Source organism: Pseudonaja textilis, chromosome Z (genome assembly GCF_049901715.1).
Source record: "Pseudonaja textilis isolate UNSWEBS1 chromosome Z, rPseTex1.2, whole genome shotgun sequence".
Lineage (NCBI taxonomy): Eukaryota > Metazoa > Chordata > Lepidosauria > Squamata > Elapidae > Pseudonaja > Pseudonaja textilis.
The window spans coordinates 50,966,182-50,985,632 of record NC_142008.1 but is presented as its reverse complement, the minus strand read 5'-3'; the positions used below and the strand labels follow the sequence as shown (position 1 = coordinate 50,985,632).

Here is a 19,451-nt window from a genome sequence, read left to right as displayed (position 1 = left end):
GTATAAAGTTTTGCATTGTGTCCTAAATATAAAAGGAAAAGAAGCATGTAGATTAGTAGCATTCTCCTCCTGTTGGATTTGTTGCTATATAATGTGCTTAGAGTTAGGTTTATGTTAGTCTTATGATCAGAAGACATAACCAGATATAATTAATGACTCTATACAGCTTAATTAAAAATATGGCATCAGTATATACTTTGTTTTTTAGAGAACTAAGAATTTTATAGTTTATTTGTAATTCTTGAGGATTTACCATATCTGAGTTATGTCTGAATTTTTTTGAAACATCAAATCACAGCAATTCATAAGAACTTTAAATTGCATTCCAGTTAATATTATTTTTTGGCCAACTATTTCCCCTTCTTTAATATGTGTATACTGTATGTGTATATGTAGAAATTAAAAATTAATTAGCTTGGATTTTAAAAATGTATAAACCTTTATTTTATGAATTTGGACATATTATTAATCTCTACTGAAGCATTTAGGGCTTAATATCAAATGAGTTCCATAGTGGCATATTCTCATTATAATTACAGCTTCTTGTTTTGAATGTATAAGTGGCCACCATTAATCAAATGATTAATAATGTCATATTATCTGGTACCACAAGTTTCTGTCCAACATAGAAGTGTCATTTTAAATGTAGAGTTATTACTTTAGGAATACTGAAAAAAATCCCATTTTTCAGTTAAGCATTCTGTTTCTATCGTTGCTATAGTTCAAAAGTACACATGACATAATTTTTCTCAAATGATGAAATTAAGTCAGGCTCTAAATGGAATCAATTTTATAGGAGGAATATCAGGATTATCTCCTGAAGATGGACAGCTGTCAGAACTGAATAAACTTACCAAGGTTTTTGATACAGATGAAAAGGTATAGAAGTACATTGATTTTGTTGCATAATAATAATAATAATTCAATGTGTAATGAATACTGCATTGGGGAGTTTATCTTTTACAAGTAATATTACAGATTAATAGTGTTGGAAGGGACCTTGTAGGTCATCTAGTCCAAACCCACCCCCACCCAAGCAGAAGACCCTACACCATTTCTGACAAATGGCAGTCCAATCTCATGTTGAAAGTCTCAAGTGATGAAGCTCCCCAACTTCCGAAGGCAAGCTGTTCCATTGGTTGATTGTTCTCACTATCAGAAAATGTCTCCTTATTTCCAGGTTAAATCTCTCCTTGTTCAGTTTCCATCCATTATTTCTTGTCTGGCCTATAGGTGCTCTAGAAAATAGCTTGACCCCCTCCTCTCTGTGGCAGCCCCACAAATATTAAACCACTGCTATCATGTCTCTCCTGGTCCTTCTCTTCACTAGACTAACTAAGTCGAGTTTCTGTAACCGTTCTTCATATGTTTTAGTCTCCAGTCCCCTAATTATCCTGGTTGCTCTTCTCTGTACTTTTTCTAGAGTCTCAACATCTTTTTTATAGTGTGGTGACCAAAACTGGATGCAGTACTCTAGGTGTGGTCTTACTAAGGCTTTATAGAGTGGTATTAATACCTCACTTGATCTTGATTGTATCCCTCTGTTTATGCAACTTGGGATTGTATTAGCTTTTTTGGCTGCTGCTGGCTTATATTTAGCTGGTTGTACACTAAGACTTCAAGATCCCTCTCACAGTTACTGCTATTGAGCCTGGTTTCACCCAATCTATATGTGTGCTTTTGGTTTTTTTTCGCCTAAGTGTAAGACTTTACTTTTTTCTACATTGAATTTCATTTTGTTAGATAGGGCCCAGTGTTGAAGTCTTAAGTGTTCAAGTTGCACTTTTTTTCACATATGTATGTATGTATATATATATTTTCAAAAATAAATCCCATTGAGATCAGTAGTTCTAATTCCAAGTGGAATATACAAAGATTTGTAATGTAAAGTTTGCTGTCCTAGCATATTGACTTGGGAGAAAGTTATCTAAAGAAATGGGCTTTATTTGGAATTGACATGTATCGGTTTGACTGTTAGATACTGAAGATTGCTAAATATACATATTTTTCCAAAGATAGTTTATGACCTTTTGTGTGGAATCTATTAGTGCTATTAAATAAATTTATTTTGACATATGGAGTATAGAAAAGGAATGAGGAGAACATACATAACTTTATGGTAACATGGCTTTATTAATAAGATGATTTGCCTAATAAAGTTTTTGAATTACCTTTTGAGAGCTACCAGGAATATGCATATTGCTTTATAAAAAATGTCCAATAGAAAATTACAGTAGAAGAATATAATCAAAAAGAATTATTTCTCTAGTTCTTTTTTTAAAAGCAGTTTATTTATACATTTTCACATTACATACAGATGTGCTGAGTGAACAGCATATTGCCTGGATCAGGGGTGTCAAACTGGATTTGTTCTCTGCAGGCCATGGGGGGGGGGAGCAGCAGGGGGGCAGGACGGATGCCTCCTGCAGCACCCTGTCAGCCAAAATGAGGTGTGGGGCTCCGCATGTGGGCCCCCTGCACTTCATTTTCATTGTCCATGGCTTCCTGCAGCACTAGGCCGGTTGAAAACCGGCTGTGTGGCTCATTTTCAGACTGTTTTTTGGCTGTTTCAATCCATTTTGGGGGTGTATTTTGGCCCATTTTGAGGGCTGTTTGGGGGCCAGTTTTTGGCCCAGTTTCAGCAGGTAGAATGCTGCAGGAAGCTATGGAGGGTGAAAACGAGGCACGGGGGATGCACGCTGCTCATTTTAGCTGCCAGAGGCATCACAGGCTGGTCCTTTGGTGTTTACAGGTCAGCCCCATGGGCCGGATTTAAGTACCCCATGGGCCACATCCGGCCCTTGGGCCTAGAGTTTGATACCCTTGGCTCCGGATCATTTTGTTCATATAATAATACTTTTCCCATTCCTAATTTCTACCTCTTATTATCCAACCATTTGTAAAACAAATCCCATGTTGGAAAATATTCTGTATCTTCTTTTTCTTTCATCTTTAATGTCAATCTGTCAATTTCTGCACAATCTAAATTTCTTTTTAATTACATCTTCTAGAAATAGTAATCTTCTATCTGAGAGTTATCTATTCTATCATCCATGTTAATATAGAAGCTTGATAAGCTCCAAATCTGTTAGTCCAAAGCCCTCATTATTTTTAGTTTCTTGTAACATTTTCAATCTTATTCTTGCTTTTTTCCCTTGCCAAACGTATTTCAAAATTATTGTGTTTAGTTCATCAAAGTATTTTTTTCTAATTTTATGGGGATTGTTTGGAATAGAAACAGTAGCATTGGCAGAATACTTATTTTTATAGTTGCAATCCTTTCTACCATTATCTGCAAATTTTTAAATTTTTCCAAGTTTGCTTTGATTTCTTGTAGTAGTCTTATATAATTATCTTCTTTGATTATTACACAGCTTGCTGTTAAATATATTGCCAAGTATTTTACTTTTCAAACTATTTGTAGGTCTATTTTTTTTATCAATTTACCTTTCTGTTTTTTTGTAAGATTCTTAATTAAGATTTTACTTTGTCTTTGTTTATTTTCAGTCCTGTAACTTTCCTGTATTCTATTTTTCCCATTAATTTGGGACCCATTTCCAATGGTTCTTCTAAGATAAATACTAAATCATCTGCAAATGCTTGTAATTTATATTTTTCCCTTTTTATTTCCATATCTTTTATTTCTGGGTCTTGTCTAATATTTCTATTTAACACTTTCAATGTTAGTATAAATAGTAATGGGGATAACGGGCATTCTTATCTTGTGCCTTTTTTAATATTAAAATTCTTCATCAAGTCCCCATTAATTATTACTTTTGTCATTTGCTTGTGATATATTGCCTTAATCATGTTTATAAACTGCTCGCCAAAGTCCATACAATCTAACTGTTGTATCATAAATTGCCAATTTATATTATCTAAGGATTTCTTTCTTTTTTTGTCAAGTTTTTTTTATTTTATATTGCTTATACAAATAAATGCGTGAACAGTGGGTATCATACCTTTTAGTACAAATAAACATATAACTCATAGTTATTACATTTCATTTTTAATGTTTCATATTGTTTAAACATATCTAATCCACCATTCATTTTTTAAACCTCCCTTTTATTACATATATTTTGTCATATTAAAATATGTATATTGTTGTTCCCCTTATTTCTAATTCTATTCTAACTTTTATTCATGTTACCACAGTATTCAAAGACATTTCTGTCTTCCATCTTTCACCTGCTTTATAATTCATATTTCCCTTATTTAACTCTTCACATCTAAATATATTAAAGTTTCATCCTTCATTCTTTCATTGTTCAGTTTTTCAATAAATCCTGACAATACAATTCTAATACCAATCACAATATATTTTAAACATATAGGGTAGATCTATTCATATTCCTTCCATTCATCCAATCAATGTAATTTTTCTATTAATACACGTTTATATTAAAAAAGTATTCTTTCATTATCTAATTACTCATAGCTTAATTTTATTATTTCACTGCTAATCATTATATTATTTAGGCATGTTAATAATACCATCATTCATTCTCTAATATTTTCCAATTAATGCTTAGTTGTTATTCATAATTCCCATATTTTACTCTTCATATCTATTTGTATTAAAATATTGTCCTAATGCCTATCACAGTACATACAAAATAATTATCCAGTCTATATAATTCAAATGTTAATATATATGTTTTGGTTAAAATATGTTCTTGAAGGATCTCCCTTTTTTGTTTTTTACTATCCATCGTCTCTTGGCCTCATCAGTACCTTAAGTCTTACTCTTTTTTTTAACTTGACTCCCATATTCTTCTCTTAGATCTTTAACTCTTATCTATATATGTATCCTGACTGTTCAATCCAACTTTTTCTCCCCTTCCTACCCTTTTCCACTGTCTAATTTTAAAGCTATCTGTTCTAACCACTATCCTTTTCCAAAATATCTTCCTGTTTCTCCCATTCTCTTTTTAAGTATTTTAAGTTGTTTTCCTTTCATTTAAATTCCTTAATCATTATTAATTTTGTTCATATCTCTTCCTTGTTGTCTTCTTTTCGCTGGTTTTTCAGTTCTGCTTTTTCCTCCATTCCTGAACATCCTGGTCTTTGCTCTTTGCCCCTTGTATAATATTTTCCAGTTTTTTGTCTATGCCATACAGTAATTCCACAGTTGCCTTATGTTGTTTCTATATAACCATGGTGGCGAACCAGTGGCACACGTGCCAGAAGTGGCACACAGAGCCATTATTGCCGGCACACAAGCACTCGCCCAGAAAAGGTCTATTGCGCACCCAACAGCTGATTATCAGATATCTGGTGTGGGGGTGTGGCGGCATGCAGGAGATACTCGCACATGCTCAGAAGTGTGCGATGCATGCGGGGGTCATGCATGCATGCGCAGAAGCGCACAGCATGGGTTGCGCAGGTTATGCGTGCATGCATAGGAGGCATGGAGGGGCTTCTGGGTGATGGCACGTGAGCACGAGCAGGCAAGCACGCATGCAATTATCAGCACAGGAGCCCAAAAAGGTTAGCTACCACTGCTATATAAGATCCTTAATGCTTTAGAGCATCAGCTCCATCTTGCTTAAAATTCCACTCATTTTCACCTTGCATTGTGTATTTTATATTAGTAGATCCCACTTTTAGCCAAAAGTCCAGGAACCATTTATTCAAAGCTAAGCTTACACAAATCACAATTCTTTATATAATTAGTCAAAGCCATTTAAATAGACGAGGGGGTTATCCAAACCTCCTCAAATCACTTTTATGAGTTCAATCATATAAGATTCAGGGGTCTTTTAAAGTTCTTATTTAAAAGTCTCCAGTGATCTTAGGGTAGATGAATGTAATCCAATAAGTGTTTTCATAATCCTTCAAATGGTTATTCCCAGGCTTGTATATTTTTCCTCTCATCAGCAGATGGTGCTCTGTACTATCCGTAGTTCCAGCATTTTAAAATGCCTTCTCAAAACCACAGCTTCTCACTTTAAGAGTCTCAATTTTCTATATTTTTAAGGAATAAATTAATCACTTTTCAAAATGCTTGTTCGGCGTTTAACAAATAGTTCTAATAGATAGTTCCCCTGAATTTCTTTGGGGTCAAATTTTAACTGAAAATATTCTCTTATCCAGTTCACACACTGTTCACCAAAGTCCGCTCCTACACTGTGCTTAGATGGTCGTCAACTGTCCCAGCTTCGTGATAGCCATCTTTAGACTGCCACTTCTCTTTGCTGTGGCATAGAGGGAAAAAAGCCCCAGGATTCAGCAGCAGAGTTGTGATCTTTCCTGTGATCTCTCAGACCACCTCTTCTTTAGCTTCGCCACCCCTGCAAACAGAGAGAAGCCAGCACAGGCATGGAGAGCTTCGTTTCCTGTGACTGGTAATGCGGCGAAGCTACAACCCTCCATTATCAAAGGCTTTCTGTGCATCTAAAAAAAATCAATGCCATTTGCTTTTCCAAGTATATTCATAATATTCCAAACTGTTTAAAATAAATCTTACATTATTTTTAATTTGTCTTTTTGGTAGGAACCCATTTTGATCTGGTGAATAAATTTATTCAAAAATCTTTTTAGTCTCTCTGCTAAAATTGATGCAAATATTTTATAATCTGCATTTAGTAATGATATAAGTCTATAGTTCTTTATCTATGTCAGGTCTGAGTCTTCTTTCAGGATTAATGTTTGCTTCTATCCAAGTATTTGGTATCTTAGCTTCCAGCAAAACCTCATTATAAACCTCTAACATTGACAAACTCAACGTATCCTGTAATTGTTTATATACTTCTGCTGGTAGTCCGTCTGGTCCTAGGGTCTTGTTATTTTTTTGTCTCTTTATCGCTTCTGTCAGATCTATCATCCTTATTTTTTCATTTAGCATGTTTTTAATATTTTCAGTCACTTTTGGTAATTTGGCTTTTTCAAGTATTGTCTTATCCTTTCCTCCAGAATTTCTTCTTTGTCATATAATTCTTCACAATATTCCTGAATTATTTTCTTATCCTCATTTTGAAGCGGTGTGTTTCCTTTCCCATCTAGTAGTTTATTAATCAATTTCTTCTCCCTCTCTTTTTTCAGTTTATAGGATAACCATCTTTATGGTTTGTTGGCATTTTTGAAAAATGTTTTCTTCTTTTAATTTGTTGCGACAATTCTTTTTCTATTAAATTTAGTGTTTGTTTTATTATTTCCATTTGTTCTTTTAAATTTTTATTTTGTGGATCTTTTTGCAATTCTAATTCCAATTTTTTTATGTTCTGCTTCTAATGTCTTTTGATGTTGTTTCTTCTTATTCTCTCACTATATAGGTTATGGCTAATCCTCTAATGTATACTTTTGTTGTATCCCATAAATTTTGTAGTGAGGTATCTTCTTTTTTTGTTTTCTTTAAAAAAGAATTCCATTTCTTTCACTATTGTTAGCATAAACTTTTTATCTTTTAATATAGATTGTTTCAATGTTCATCTCTACCTTTTCTTTTCTCCTTTCCAACTGACTTTTATTGGGTTATGGTTGGCCCAAATTTCTTCTGCCATGTTAAAAAATGTCTTGGGAAGTATCTTGGCTTTTTCCCTGATCTTACTACTTTTGTAGTCTAATTTTGCATGTACAATTGCATTTAAATCTCCTACAACACAAGTATTTCCATATTCCACTTCCAATATCCTTTTATACAGCTTTTGATAGACTTCTTCTTGCTTATTATTTGGTGCATGTATTGCTATCAACATCTTTTTTTTAATTCATCACTATCTCCACCATTAAAATTCTTCATTCATATATATTTGTTTAGAGTTTACTGTTTCCTATATATATAGTGCTACCCCTCTTTTCTTTTGTTGTGCTGATGAGAAATATAATTTCCCAATTTTGGGGTACTCCAGTAATTTACTGTATTGCTTTTTTATGTGGGTCTCCTGGAGGCAAATTATATCTACTTTTAGTTTTTGTAATTGCGTAAAAAAAATCCTTTTTATGGAGGAGTTCAATCCATTTATATTTATTGACAATATCTTGCTTTCCCCCTCCATCTCCTTTATTTATATATAGGTCTTATTCTCCTAGTTATTTTTATTCATCTCTGATCCTTTGCCCTTACTTCTTCTCATTCTGGTCTCTGTGCTTCTCCTTCTTGTTGTATACTCCTCTCTTCTCCTGTTGATTCCTCTTGTGTTTTTTTTTTTGAACAAATTTTATTGATTTTCCAAAACAATACACAGACAAACAAAACATAGAATATAATGACGTAAGAGTTTTTTTTTCTTAAAAAGCCAATACAACATCTTATTTAAAGACAGAATTATTCCAAGTTATCACATTTCCAAACAAGCACAATTTGATATATATATTTACCTTATCTGTTCATCTTCATATCTTATCCCAAACTTCTCTTTATTACTTCCTTTCCTTCTGTTTATTCAAATTATATCTCTTTAACTTTAGATTGTGTACATTTTTTATATCCATCTGTCTTATACATTTTCATTATTCTCTTCCAATAAAAAAAAAACAAACAAGACATAAAACATAAAAACATAAACATCCTTTCTGAAAGTTGCTTGATCCCGGGTTAAAACTCATCGTACAGACACCTCTTCAAAAATCATGTTCCTTTTATATATCATTCCATATCTTATTACCTTTTCCCATTTTCTATATAGCTTCTTCCTTTTTTTAACTCTCTTAGTTTTATTCTACTTATCTCAGTTCAAGTCATAATATTTAACATTCTTTGTCTGTTCTCAGCTATCCATTCATTTTTTCTCTTTAAACAAAACCTCTCCTGTACACTAATTAGAGTATGACGCCTTTAACTCTTTCCCCTAACCTAATAATACTTAATATCACACATAACTTATATTGGGATTCTGTTTAGCACATCCTAAAGTCACACCATATATTATATAAAAAGAAAAAGAAAAAAGAAAGAACGACAACAACAAAGAAATTTATAGATATATAATATAGGTAATACCCCTGTCAAAACCATTTTAATCGTACCTATTGATACTTATTTATATATTTATATCTTAAACATTTTATTCTATAAATGCCTATAATAACACAATCTTATGTACTTTACAGAATCCCTTTTTCAATTAAGTTTACCCATTGTCTCTAAATAAATTTTGTTTCTTCAGATCTTGCTTCCCATCATTGAGACTTCTCACCCCTTCCTTTCTCCCTTGCTTATTCTTTTCCTTACCCTTTTTCCCCCTTTCACCTCCCTTTTCTTCTTGTGCTTTCCCCCTTCCTGTTGTTTTCTAACCTTATATCTACCCTTCAACTCATTTTTATCTTTTTTGGTTGTTTTTTTAGGTTTTAAAATCCCTTTTTCCTTTTCCTCTTCCTCCTTCTTCTCCCCCAATAGGGTCACATGTTCATCAAAAATGGTTCCTTCTTTGTCCCAATTATCCTGCTGTGCAATCAATTCTATAGGAATGCACCGCCATTTCTAGAGATTGAAAAAGAATGTCCAAGGTATCTTTCCAGTCTTGTTCTTCCTTTTTATATTTTAGACATTCAGTTTTAAATTCATCCAAAAGTGGTGCCATTATAAAGAGGAGAAATTTTTCCCAAAACAACCACCCGAGTGTTTTTAAACAAAGAAAAAAAAAGTTTCCCAAAAGATGCAAAGTCACCAAACAATCCAGATAGACTATTTCATTTAGCACTTTTTCTCTTCTTCCATTTCTTTTTCTGGGGTTGCTATTAAATCACAAAATTCCAATTATAGTATGTCTTTTGAAGTCTTATTAATGTTCAAATGGCTCTTTAAAATTCTAGGCAGTCTGCTCCTTATTTTCAATTTCTACTTCAATTTTTTTCCTCTCCCTTCCCACTCACAGCAGAAGAAAAAATTTTCTTTAAATATTTAGAAATCCATATCCCTTTGGCATTAGCATAGTCTTTAGCATTTAGCATACCTTCAATGCGGGTTTCCGATTTCTCTCAAAGCTGTTCCATTTGGAAGGAGAGTGAAAAGAAAAAAAGTTTTCCCTTTGATATCCATTCGCTGCTTACTCAGTCTGGGAGCAATGTGTCTTTAGTAGGTGTTAAATACCAGGATACTTTCACTGTTCCTTTGTCCCGGTCAGCAAAATCAGTTTCATTTCTTCACAAACCCCTCCAGCACATTCCTTTTCCCGGCTGGGCTCTTCTAAATGGCCAGAGACCGCCGTTCAGTTGCCATCGGAGAGGGAGATTTAGCCGGCTAGGGAAGAGAGATGCGATGTCTCTCGTCCCTGCCAGAATCCCCCAGTCTTCACCACCTTCTACAAAGGTGGCTTAGCCCCGAAGCCAAATGGCTCGAGGCACTCAGGCAGTGAACACAGGCAGAAACCGTGCAGAGTCACGGAATCCTGCCTGCACCGAAGCACCACAAGCCGGAAGTCCCGATTCCTCTTGTGTTTGATGTTCCAACTCCTATTTCTTGAGCCTCATTTGCAACAATGTAACTATCAGAATTCTGTTGCCTTATCTAGAAAAACCAGTCTGTACCTTTTCCCCTCCCAATTCACTAATATTTCCTCTGGTACCAACCATCTAAAATTTGATTCTCTTTTAATCAGTTTAGCAGCCAGAAATTGGTATTGCTTTTGTAAATTTCTTACCCTCCTAGGGATCTGTTTTAGAACCACAATTTCTTTCTCTTTAAATTTCAGTGGACCATCTCTTGCCCTTTTATATATTTTATCTCATTGATTTTTTTAACAAATCTCATGTGCACCTCCCTCAGGACCTAATGTCTCCTTGCATAAAGGTAAAGGTTCCCCTCGCACATACATGCTAGTTGTTCCCTACTCTAGGGGATGGTGCTCATCTCTGTTTCAAGGCTGAAGAGCCAGCGCTGTCTGAAGATGTCTCATGGTCATGTGGCTGGCATGACTAAATGCCAAAGGCGCATGGAATGCTGTTACCTTCCCACCAAAGGTGGTCCCTATTTATCTACTTGCATTTTTACATGCTTCAAATTGCTAGGTTGGCAGAAGCTGGGGTAAGTACTTCAGCTCACTCTAGGGGTTCAAATTGCTGACCTTTCTGATCAACAAGTGTTCCCTCTTCTTGCAAAACTCACGTTTATTCTACATACATATATCTCCCCTCCAGCTTTTGCTTTCCTATCCCTAAAGACTTGCCAATAACTCTATCATCACTTCTGGGAGGTCTTCCTTATCCTACTATATTTTGAAATCTTAGAAAGTTGGGCTGCCTTCTCCTTTTCTAAGATTATAAAGGTCCCCTCTAAGTTCTTATTTGCTTGTGTCAGCTTTTGATTTTATTTCCTCCATTTTTTTTCTTGGTTTCTTCCGATTTGTTTTCTATTTTCTGAATCCTTTGTTCATTTTTTGTTATCATTTGTTGAAAATTCCCTAGTCTCATGTCCGTATTCTAAATCTCTTCTTTCATCCTCCCCCAAGTCACCCTTCATCTCATTATGATTCTTCCTTGCTTCCTCTTTCTGTGAAACAATAGCTTCTTGAATAGATTGAAGCACTGATTATATTTCTTTTTGGAAAGTATAGTAAATCTTCTGGTCATGAACGCTTCTGACCACAATCAAATCGGGTTCCAACCAAAAAATTCACAAAATTTTTTAATCTGGTCACAAACACATACTCGGGTGGTGATCAAACACGACCCCTAATCCAGAAACTCCCAAAGACAAAACATTAGAAGACAAAGAAATCACGAAAGTTATGGAACGAATTATGGTCATGACCAGAGGTTCGACTGTATTTGGTTTTTTCTTCTTGTAACATTGTGTCTATTGATCTTTGGTTTGATGGGCTGCAGATATCAGTGTAGAAGGTGCTTTCTTTCCAATTTTAGTTAGATTTGGAGCATTCATTTCCCCCCACTTCCTTTTCTTTTATTATCAGTCTATAATCTATTTTGTAATCAGTACCATATTATAATTATTTCAACCTTATATTAATTCCAATATTAAAATATTAAGTCTATTAGAAATAAATTAGAATCAGGAATTTTATAATCCATTTTTCCTTTCAGCATCTTGTCCAAGTTTATGTATATTGTTTCACTTCTCTTCTTTTACCTCTCAGAATGTTCTACCAAACAATGTTTGTAATCCAAAATGGCCCACCAAATTCCCCACTCTCAGTAATAGAAAAAGGTCAAAGAAGCAAAAAGCTGTTCAGATTCAAAACAGTTCAAAATAATTCCACAACATCAGCAATGTTTATAATACACAAAAGTTCAAAGATCTTCAAAAGCTCACCCTCTGTCCCCAAACCACAAATAGAATGACCTTGCAGCTGTTTTGTCTCCAGTCCACTTATCTATTCTAAATATTTTTTCTTCTTTCATATTTCCCAAGTTCACTTGTATCTGTTTAATAACTTTTTCCACCAGATGTCCCAGCTTTAGCTTCCAGCTTCTACAGTGAAAGCTTAATTTATCTAATAGTTCACTTTTTTCCAGATATTCAAATAAAAAAGTATTTCTAATATTTTAAGTTACTTTTCAGATTATTATAGCTTCCAGTCTGGTTTTTTTCTTTATGATTTACTTCAATATTCTCCTATTAAAATTCTGATTATTTTTTGGATCTGTCATCTGTCTCTTTACATAATAACTCACCACTTCTTTTTAGAGGTGGGAGTGAAATCCCTTCCTCTTGTCTTTAAAGAGTCTTAAATTTCAAATAGTCTCTTCATTCAGGAATAAATCTCCAAGGTAGACATTGGGAAAATCCTCACTCAGTTCCAGTACTCTGCTCATCTTTCATTAGCTAGTGCTTTGTCTTTTGGTTATCACAGCTTGGGTTGGACCATAATAGCAGTCTCTTCTTCAAGTACCCTTGGATCCACTGTCACCCCGCAATTGACAAGGTGTCCCTCCTATCTTCGCCACCCCTCCAGGATGACTTTGGCCTCTTGGGGCCTCCAAGCGGAAAGGAATCAGCTGGGTTCCACAGAGCTCCACTTACCCTCAGCTGTCTCGCCACAATACCAACGCAGAAGTCTCTCCTCTAGTTTTTTTTTAAGAATATGAATTGCTTTTAAAACAAAAATAATCTCTAAATTTTATATAACTTTATTTTGATGTTCATTTTACAGTATGAATTTTCAAAGAAATTACTTGCTAAGCGAGAACAGAAAACAAGTGTTCAAGACTTTGCAAAAATGTATGTATTCAGATAGTAATATTCAAATCAGTCTTAATTATGTGAAAAAACAACAACTTTCTCAGATTAATTTTCCTCTAATTTTAAGATGAAAATTAGATGTAACTTCCAAATACTAACTACTCAGAAACTCTTAAAAAAGACTTTTTGAGAAGTACATTACCAGATTGAGAACCACCAATAAAAGCAGTTTAGCCTCTAATGTTCTTTACTGTAATGGATTGAGGGGACAGCCAGAAAAAAGACTTCTGAAACTCTACCATAAAATCTGTTAATTTTCACATATGAAAAGCTTTTAGTTAGAAAATAGGATGTAGATATTTTGGATATTCTTGTAATTTATTGAAGTCATTGTATCTAATACTTCTTAAAAATGGGTTATAAATTATATTAATATGTTCCAGTTGATCATTTTCAATGTTATCTATATAGCTGTTATTTGCCTATGTGATCTGGAATTGGTGGACCTGTCCTTGGTCCCCTTGTCATGATTGGATCACAGTCTGGTGGCAATGAGTTTCTTAAGAGCTGTATCCCCTCCCTCCCACAGGGAGGCAAGACCTATTAGATTGGTTCTCCCCCTTCGACTAATGGATCGGATGGGTTCCAGGAGGAGCTGGGGGTTATAACTGCAGATCTACTGTGCAGTCCAGCCGAGCTCTTAGTTACTGTTTGGAATAGGAAGATGACTGAGGCTCTGGATAGGATTGCGCCCATGCGACCTCTCCTCGCCTGTAGACCCCTCTGTGCCCCGTGGTATACAGAGGAACTGAGAGGAAACGCCTAGAGTGCTGCTGGCAGCAAACAAAGGATGAACTCGATTGAACATAGGTAAGAGCCTATCTTGTGGATATTCATGAGGCGAGATGTAAATACTTCACCACACTAATTGCGTGTGCAGATAATCGCCCAGTAACCCTCTTTAAGGTGAGCCGCCTCCTTCTGGGGAAGGAGGAGATTGAGGTTCACCTGAAGGGACACGCTGAGGAATTTGCAGATTTTCTGGAAGACAAAACCACTCGACTCCGTTCCCAGTTAGATGCCAGCATGGCTGCTGATCCAGTGGAAGCTTCTGAGGCAGGTTCTTGCCCTGTTATCTGGGAACAGTTTGACCCTGTTGCCCCCCAAGGAAGTGGACAGGATCCTAGGGAGTATGCACGCAAGCACCTGTGTTTTAGACCCATGTCCCTCCTGGCTTGTAAAAGCTTCCCAGGAGGTGACAGGTGGGTGGAATCTGGCAGTGATTAATGCTTCCCTACAGGAGAGGGTAGGGAGTGGTCCACCCTCTTCTTAAGAAGCCATCGCTGGACTCCACCCGGTTGGATAATTTCCGACCTGTCTCTAATCTCCCCTTTTGGGGGAAGGTTGTTAAGAAGATGGTTGCACTGCAGCTCCAGAGGTTTCTGGATGAAATGGATTATCTCGACCCCTACCATTCAAAATTCAGGCCTGAGTTTGGGACAGAAATGGCATTGTTCACACTTTTGGATGATCTCTGGCAGGAGCTGGCTTTCAATACCATTGACCATGGTTTTCTCTTAGAGCGGCATTGGGATGGGAGTGGGAGGCCTTGTGGTTCACTTCCTTCCTCAGCGGCCGCTCACAGTGTTGATATGAGGGGAGAGATCCAGTCCTCACCCACTGCTTTGCCGGGTGCCGCAGAATTCGATACTTTCTCCACTCCTGTTCAACGTTCATATGAAGCCTTTGGGTGAGATCATCCGTCACCATGGACTGAGGTATCACCAATATGCTGATGATACTCAGCTATATGTCTCGGCCCGTGGTGAGTTAAGTGATGCTGTGTCCTCCCTCTTGCAGTGCGTAGAGGCTGTTAAGGGCTGGATGGGGAGCAACAGGTTGAAACTAAACCCTGGCAAGACTTAGTGGCTCTGGGATTTGTTGGCTCAGGGAGAATTGCCATCTTTGGTCCTGGCTGGGGTGGCACTACCCCAAACAGACCCTGTGCATAATCTGGGAGTTCTCCTGGACTCACATCTCCTGCTTAAAGAGCAGGTGATGGTTGTGGCCAGGAGGGCCTTTGCACAACTGTGGTTTGTGCGCGAGTTATGCTCTTTCCTGGACCAACAATCCCTACTCATAGTCACTCATACCTTAGTCACTTCCCGTCTTGACTATTGCAATGCACTCTACATGGGGCTGCCCTTAAAGAGCATCCAGAGGCTTCAATTGGTGCAAAATGCCCTGTTTTGTGCAGACCCTGGTGTGCATATGTATCACCTCTCCTGCGGGAGCTGCATTGGCTGCCAGTTTGCTTCCAAGTGCAATTCAAGGTGCTAGTTGTCACCTTTAAACCTCTTGTTGGCTTGGGACCAGGTTATCTGAGCGACCGTCTCTTGCCGGTTACATCTATCCGACCCATCAGAACGGGAAGGCAGGGAATGTTGCGGGTCCCATCCCCAAGGGAGATATACCTGGTGGGACCCAGAAGAAGCGCTTCTCTGTGGTGGCTCCCTCTCTCTGGAACATAATTCCCCCAGAGATTAGAATGGCCCCCACTCTAATTCTCTTCTGGAATGCACTGAAGACCTGGTTCTGCCAGCGGGTTTGGGGAACCCAGAACAGGATGGAACCCATTAAATGGCTTGTGTGATCTGCTGTCGCTGGAGTGGGAGGTTGGGAGTGATTTTATTATATTATTTGATTCTTTTTAATAGTTATACTGTTTTAAATGTGGTTTTACACCTTGTAAGCCACCTTGAGTCATCATGGGCAATATAAATCCATTAGATAAATAAAATTGAAACATTTGAAACTAAATTAATTTTGAAGGCAACCTCCACGTACAAACCATTGCAATTATGAAATATGAAAAAAACAGACAGTGGATAACAGTACAGCTATAACTTTACTTTGATTGCACTTAGCTCATCAGTTTCACCTGCTTAATAATAGTTCATATCACAGATGTTGTTGGTGGAATTAAGATGCATAACTAGCCAGTAAAACCACCTTGGAAACAACAATAAAGAAGGCTGTAAGATTGATTGATTGATGCAATTTATAGATTGCCAGACCCCCTTTTGCTCTGGGTAGCTGACATTGAAAAGGTGTCTAAAATATAAAGTATTTTTGATAAATGGTAAAGTCCAATTGCTACTTTACTATGTGTAAAGGAATGTATGTCCTTTAAAAGGAGCATTTTGCTTTTTTGAAAGGAAGGGGATACAGATTTACAGATGATAGTAGAGATCAATTCCGTAGCCAAGACACTCATCTCCAGAACAAAATGCTTAGCCGATGAACAACACCAAAAAACCGAACTACACACTCTCACCAACGTACTTACAGCCAATGGAGTCCAAAGAAAGAAGATTACCCACCTAATCCAAAAAGAAACCCCAACCAAAATCCAAGACAGAGAACAGGAAAATGGCAAAGCCCTCCTCCCATATATAAAAGGCACTACAGACAAAATTAGCAAGATCCTCCAAAAACACAACATCAAAACAGCATTCTGCACAAACAGAAAAATATCCACCATCCTAAGAAACCCCAAAGACAAAATCGAATTAGAAAACCAAGGAGTATACGAAATCCCCTGCACTGCCTGCCCTACCACATACATTGGACAAACTAACAGAAGAATAAGTGCACGCATTGAAGAACATAAGAACTCAATCAAAAAAAGAAGAAACGACCTCTTCCCTGGTCCAACACCTCAAAGCCACAGGACATGAAATTGATTTTAAAAATACCAGAACCATCGCCAAAACCGAACACTTCAACAGCAGAATAATCAGAGAAGCCATAGAGATAGAAAAACGCCCACACAGCATGAACAAACGAGATGACACCTCCCGCCTTCCAGTCATTTGGAAACCCGCCCTCATGAACAGACGAGTACCTAACATGAAGAAGGACACCAGACCCACACCCATGAGAGCCACACAAGATGCCACCACCACACTTCCATGTAGAAAACAGACTCACACCCACTCAGACGATGAGAAACGACCATGGACCAGAAGCTGCACTGCAGCTGCATCACTACCCACTTCAAACCCCTCTGAGCCATACATGAAGCAAACCGACACCCACTATGAAGATGCAGCAGGACCACGAACTAGAAGCCAAACAGCAAGATCACAACTCTCCAGCTCAAATCCCCCAGCAACTAAGACTAACCTGAGCACAACCAAGCCCCCACCTGAACAGAACACGCCTCCAACCAATCAGAACACGGCTAACCCCCAACCAATCAGAACAAAGCCAAACCCCTACCAATGAGAACACACCCCCACCCAATCAGAACACAGCCAAGCCCCCACCCAATCAAGTCCCACCCCACTGGCAGTTAAAGGAGGAAGCAGCTGCAATCTCCATTACTCTGAGAAGCACAGAGCCGGAGACAGAAGCCTGAAGATGATGAATGAGACTTCATCGAAACGTTGCCTAGATACTTCGAATCTTACGCGGGAGAAAACCCGAACAACCAAAGATCCACATACAAATACCCGAGAACCTCAGAAAACATATATATATATATATATATATATATATATATATATATATATATATATATATATATATATATATATATATAATATATATCTAAAGAAAGTAGTTTAAGTATTGCTTAATATATTTTTACATAAGCAGTATTCTTATCTTCAACTTTAGATTTCAGATTCCCAAGGAAATATCCTCCTTTGCCCTTATCAACTACTATTAGTTATAAAACTTGGAAAAGAGAAAAACATCCAGAGGTAAGTTTCGGTACTACAAGTTTTTATAACCTTAAATTAAGTCCTATTTATTTGTTTAAATATATTCAGTTTGTCAATATCTCTAAGAACAAACATAAATAATTTATATTTATGCAATAGTGTATTAACTTCTGAAAAGTTTGCCTAGAAAGATCTCACAATGATTGCCACTCCAAATGTTAATCGCCAATAAGTTTTTTTTTCTCATAAAGATAGGGAAAGACAGGAGAGTAGGGTCACAAAGGGTTCTAAGTGATATAACATCTTTCTGATTTAACACCATGGTGGAAAAAAGAGCATATAATAAATTATTGTATTTCCACAAAAATATGACCTATCCAGAAATTTAACCCTGGCATGATTTCCCATGCTGCTCGCAATATAAGCCCTACCCCCAAAATAAGCCCTACTTAAGAGCATCATCAAGAGAAACATAGCCAGCATAGGAGGCAGCGAGAACATGCGTGGGGGCCAACAGTGTCTGGAAGTAATGGCAGCCTGGCACTCTGGGACTGTGCAGCCCACAAAGCACAGGAAAGTTCCTCCAAGAAGCAGGCAGTGGCAGAGGCATGGGGGAGGCATGCAACTCGTCCAGTCTTCGTTTGCTCGGTGTGCCAGCAAAGCTGGAGGACAAGGTTGGATGGCAGGGACTGAGAGGGCAGGGACTGTGACATGGCGCCACCCTTGCCCCACCGCTTGCCTCGCCTCATGGTGGCACCAGCAACAGGCAGAGGCACAGGGGTGGAGGAGGCATATGCACTGCGCAGCCTGCCGGATGCACCACGCAGCCACCTATCTTTGCTTGCCTGTGGCTATGATGGGACAGGCATCCCCGTGTCACATCTGGTAGGCTGAATTGCATGCAGGGGTGAGATTCTACCAATTCGCACCTATTCACTAGAACCAGTTATTAACATTCTAAGCAGTTTGGAGAACCAGTTGTTAGAAGAAATTACTGGCCTAACCCAGTAAGGAAGGCAGGAAGGAAACATTCAGCTGTTGCTTACAGAAACTGCCTCTCCGTTAACCCTTATTACATTCTGGCCAAGACTAGACTTCCTGTCTCAGGAACGTCTCTGCAGTTTTTTCCCCCTCCTTTGCTAGTACTTGGCTTGTGTGGAGTGACTATTCAAAGTAATGGCACTGAAAAAAGTGACTTATGACTATTTTTCACACTTACAACTGTTGCAGCATCCCCACAGTCATGAGAGGTCAGGCAAGGAGATGCATGCTTCAATGTGAATAATATTGAGTTGGCCACACCCAGCCAGTAACATGACCACCAAGCTATGTCAACCCAGTCACATGACCACCAAGCCACACCTACCACCTAAGCCACACCCACAGAACCGGTTGTTAAAAATTTGAATCCTACCCCTGGTTGCATGGCTCTCCCACCAGGCAAGTGGTGGAGTGGGGGAGATGTCACACACAGCCCTTGCCCTCTCAGCCCACGCCATCTAACCTCATCCTCCAGCTCTGTTGCATACTCCCCAAGTTTGCTCTTGGGTAACCTGGGGGCAGAGACCTTAGAGAATAGACTGGGAATTGCTGGATTGTGGGGATGGTGGGGGTTGGTGGTTGAATAAAAGTTGTCAGTG

General features: G+C 37.7%; 1 protein-coding gene across 5 annotated transcripts in view; it reads left to right on the top strand.

Annotated features, from left to right (window-relative positions):
• TOPAZ1 (testis and ovary specific TOPAZ 1) overlaps positions 1 to 19,451 on the top strand; it is an 85,263-nt gene that overhangs the window by 10,543 nt on the left and 55,269 nt on the right. For 3 of the 5 annotated variants that reach the window (XM_087917755.1, XM_087917753.1, XM_087917756.1), the window contains exon 3: positions 17,765 to 17,850. In XM_087917755.1, the coding sequence (XP_087773881.1) occupies positions 17,765 to 17,850 (86 nt within the window). Of the gene's footprint in view, positions 1 to 796; positions 880 to 17,764; positions 17,851 to 19,451 lie in introns of all 5 variants that reach the window. The other 2 variants (XM_087917757.1, XM_087917754.1) reach the window with 1 other exon arrangement.